Source organism: Ichthyophthirius multifiliis, assembly GCF_000220395.1.
Source record: "Ichthyophthirius multifiliis unplaced genomic scaffold scaff_1120509249858, whole genome shotgun sequence".
In the NCBI taxonomy this organism is placed as follows: Eukaryota; Ciliophora; class Oligohymenophorea; order Hymenostomatida; genus Ichthyophthirius; species Ichthyophthirius multifiliis.
Window position 1 is genome coordinate 2640 of NW_004087233.1, and position 4472 is coordinate 7111.

Genomic DNA, 4472 nt, shown 5'->3' on the forward strand with positions numbered 1-4472 from the left:
AATATTCATTTAAATTTATAACATATTAAATAATAATATAGAGTTTTTAATAAAATTACGATGTAATTTTTATTTTATATTACTATAATAATAATTTAAAAATATATAACATTTTTTTGTTTGACTTCTTGATATAAACATAATAAAATTTCATAATTAGAAAATTTTAAAAACAAAAAATAAAAATTAAATATAATTTCTCTTTAAAAAAAATATATAAATTATATAAATATAATGTATAATAAAGTAAAAGTAATGGCAGAAGGTGGATTATCTGCTAAAGAAGAAGAAGAATTAAAAAACGGTCCTATAAACTAACGTGAATGTAGAGATATATTATGTTGTTTATTATTTATTGCGACTTTAGTAGCTTGCATTGTTTTGTTCGCATACGGTTAAATAAACGGTTAACCTAAACGTTTGTTTGCTGTATATAACACAGCTGGTAGATATAAAAATACTTATAATATAATATAACAAAAAAAAAGGTAATCCATGTGGTTTAGATTATCAATCAGATAGAAAATATCTATATTTTTACATTCCATATTATAATGGATCAGCTGAAAATTATTTAACATACACTACTTGTGTAAAAGAATGTCCTACTAAAAATGACATTGAAATAGATTGTGATACTACTTCAATGAAAAATACAGAATAAACATGTCATAAATAAAATTGTGATTTAGATGTTTCAAATTTAATGTCTTTGACATCTAAAAATAATTTATTACAAACAGTCTGTATATATGAAACAAAAAAATGTAATTAATATAAATAATATAAAAAAACTTTATTCCTAAAATATAATATATAAATTAATGTGAATATAATAATAAAAAAAAAATATATTAATAAAGAAATAAATTTATAAATATATATATTTTATAAAATAATATTTAATAAAAAAAAAAAATATATTATTATATCATAATAAATTATATATTATAATATATATATATATATATATATATATACATATACATATACATATACATATATATATTTTATTATATATATATTTTTTTATTTATATATAGTTTTAGATTTAATATGCATGCCAACTACTTAAGCATTTTAAGCTATAGGTGGTAGTGCTTAAAAACAAGTAAATACATTTATGAGTTCGGGTACATTAGGAGACTGGATTAATGATTTAAAGACCTGTTAGTGGGTATTAGTAGGTTCTTTAGGCTGCGCATTTGTATTAGGAATGTTATATATGCTTTTTTTGCGTTTGTTTGCCGGCTTAATTGTATGGCTTTGCATATTAATATTCTTTATAGCGATAATTGGTCTTGGTTATTACTCATATAAAAGCTCAATGGATATAAAATAATATTTAGAAAATAATAGTGAGGCATAGAACAAAACACGTGATAATTAATTATCTTATTTATATTTAGCCTATATATTATGGGCATTTGCAGGTTTAAGTCTATTTTTTTTGTTTTGCTACAGAAAAAAAATAGCACAGGCAATAGCAATTATAAAAACGACTACTTCTTTTGTAACAGATACTTGTTCTGTTTTATTAGTACCTCCAATTGTAACTATTTTAAATGGATTATGGTGGGTGTTTTGGATTTGTGGTTTTATTTTTTTATATGCAATTGATAAAGATGGTAATATTAAAAAATCACCAAATTCCATATTTGCAAAACCTATACATTCTGAAGAAGTTAAAAAACTCCTTTGGGCTTTCTTATTTATAGGACTTTGGGTTAATGCCTTTATTTAGACTTTCTGTTAATTTGTTTCAGCTGTAAATATTAAATATATATTTAATATATATATATATATATATGTATATATATATTAGAGTTCCGCTTGTATTTGGTATTTTTCACACGGAGAAGAAGGATAGAAGCATGCGCCTGTATCAACTTCAATATACAGAGCTTTTAGATATCATTTAGGGTCTTTAGCTTTCGGTTCTTTATTACTAGCGATTGTGTAGTCTATTAGAATATTATTAGCTTATATGGAAAAATAAATGAAATCTGCTGGTGCTAGTAATAATAAAGTTGCAAAATATTTAATAAAATGTTTATAATGTTATATGAGTTGCTTTGAAAGATTTATTAAATTTTTGAATAGAATGCTTATATATAAGTATATAATATTTTTAAATTATAAAGTAAATTTATGTATATATATTAGATTGCATTAGCTGGAAAAAGTTTTTGTATGGCCGCAAAAGATGCTATGTCATTAGTTTGGTGTAATGCAGATAGATATATGTTAATAAATGGAATTGGAGGAATGTTTATTTTTGTTGGAAAACTTTTTATATCTGGAGCTACAACAGTTATAGCCTACTTAGTTTTGGAATATGTTGAACCTTATAAATCAGATGTTTCTTCAAAAATTTTACCTTTAATTGTATTTAAAAAAATAGTATATTTATATTTTTATATGAATATTTTCATAGATTGTTTTTTTAGTTTCTTATTCTATAAGTATTATTTTCTTGTCTGTCTATGGAATGGGTATGTAGGCTATTTTAGTTTGCTTCCTTTGGGACGAAAAGGTATATCAAAATAAAGCACCTCCTCATGCTCCTCCTTTATTATAAGAATTTTTTGATTGAATAGGAAAACAAATGAAAACATATCATTTTTCTATATATATAATATAAAAATTTTATATATATATATACTTATAAATAATTATATTTCATATTTTGTTTATATAATTAATAATCATTTAACAATATAATTATAATATCATTTCATTTTTATCTTTTATATCATTTTAATATATCATCATTTCTTTTAATTATATAATTTATGAATATTTATAAAATATTATACTTATCTAATTTTTTTTAATTATAAATTAATATTTTTTAAAAAATAAAAATTAAAAGAAATAAATATATTTTTTTTCAATAATAAAGAAAATTATTTATTTTTTTTTAAAAAAAAAACATATAAAATGTCCGACAAACTAGAAGAAGATGTTTATTAAAAAAAAAAAAATTAAAATAAATTCATATAAAAAATAGAGAAAAAATTAACTTTAAAATTTACCAATTAGAGCATATTTAGATTAAACAGTTGTTCCTTTACTTTTACAAGCTTTAACAGAATTAGTTAGAGAAAAGTTAAATTTAAAAAAACCTTAAAATATATAATACTATTTATAAAAAATAAAAGGCCAAGTAATCCTATAGAATTTGTCGCATAATATTTATTACAAAATAATCCAGAAAATGCTTAAGCTCAAGAGATTAAAAAGTGATTTTTATAAATAAGAGGGAAAAAAATAAAAAATTATATATATATATACATTTTATTTTTTTATTAAAAATAAATAAAATAATATTTGAGATTTTGTGTAATAATTATATGTTGCATTTTTTTTTTTTTAAAAAAAAAAAGAAAACTTAATTAATAAAAACAAATTAAAAAAAAAAAAACTAATAATAATAAACTATAATTAATAAAATTGAAAATAATACATAAATAATATAATAATAAAGCTAAATTTAATATCCGAATAAACAAAATGGAATAATATATCTGACTGTATAATTTAGTTTATAAAATAAATAAAGACTATATTAGTTTAAATAGAGACAATTTTTTTTAATATTAAATTAAATGTAGAATAAGGTTATTAAAAATAAGGTATATTTATTTAAATAAATGATAATATAAAAATAAATTAATAAAAAAGAATTTATATATAGTATATAAAAACAGCATTTTAAATATAATATAAAATATGAAACTGCTAAAGATATATAAAAAAATCAGATAGAAATATGAAAAAGTATTTTCAATATCATCTATAAAAGTTATATAATATTAACAAAATATACACACTTTTTATCTTAATATAATAAATAAATATAATTTTTTATAAAAAAAATAGCATTTTTTAATAAATAAATACAAGTAAATTAAAAATTGATATATAAATATAAAAATTAAGGAAAAACTTAAAAAAACATGAAGGTATAGAGAACTTATATATGAAAACGGAATTAAACAAAACAAATAAATAATATAATATATTAAAAACATTTTAAACAAAAATAATTTAAATGCTTTTTATGAATAAAATAGCAAAAAATACAAATATTAAACAATTTTTATTAAAAAAGCTTAAATTAAAAAAAGCAATAAATTGTAGATCTCTAAAAAATTTTTATAAATAATAATAAAACTAAAAAAATCAAGAAAAAAATAAAATTTTATATAATAAAAATTATAGACAATATAATAATTTAAAAAAAAAAAAAAACTCAAGAAATTCTAAAATTTTAAAAGAAGAAATATATATTATTTCTAATAAAATGAATAAAAATTAAATACTAATATAAGTAAATTAGTAAAAATGACTGATATTATTCCTATTTAAAATAATAAAAAAAATAAGTACTAAATAAATATAAACTTATATTTTAATAAACATTAGATATAAATAAAATAATAATAAAATACATTTTATATGTATTT

The 4472-nt window shown here is 18.0% G+C and overlaps 1 protein-coding gene across 1 annotated transcript, besides 9 other annotated features; it reads left to right on the forward strand. All coding sequences in view use genetic code 6, as the record gives it.

The window, feature by feature from the left end:
* Nucleotides 1-255: 255 nt before the first annotated feature.
* Nucleotides 256-2612, forward strand: IMG5_038140 (solute carrier family 44 protein member 2, putative; the record flags this gene model as incomplete). The annotated part of the gene is made up of 6 exons (XM_004038960.1): nucleotides 256-445; nucleotides 489-767; nucleotides 1044-1768; nucleotides 1826-2118; nucleotides 2167-2388; nucleotides 2438-2612. 6 exons carry the CDS (start codon nucleotides 256-258, stop codon nucleotides 2610-2612), a joined length of 1884 nt encoding a protein of 627 aa, XP_004039008.1.
* Nucleotides 845-911: a microsatellite.
* Nucleotides 871-911: a microsatellite.
* Nucleotides 919-1025: a microsatellite.
* Nucleotides 1000-1041: a microsatellite.
* Nucleotides 1000-1047: a microsatellite.
* Nucleotides 1780-1822: a microsatellite.
* Nucleotides 2613-2628: 16 nt separating the features above from the next.
* Nucleotides 2629-2681: a microsatellite.
* A 698-nt stretch (nucleotides 2682-3379) lies between these two features.
* Nucleotides 3380-3456: a microsatellite.
* A 392-nt stretch (nucleotides 3457-3848) lies between these two features.
* Nucleotides 3849-3905: a microsatellite.
* Nucleotides 3906-4472: the final 567 nt, after the last annotated feature.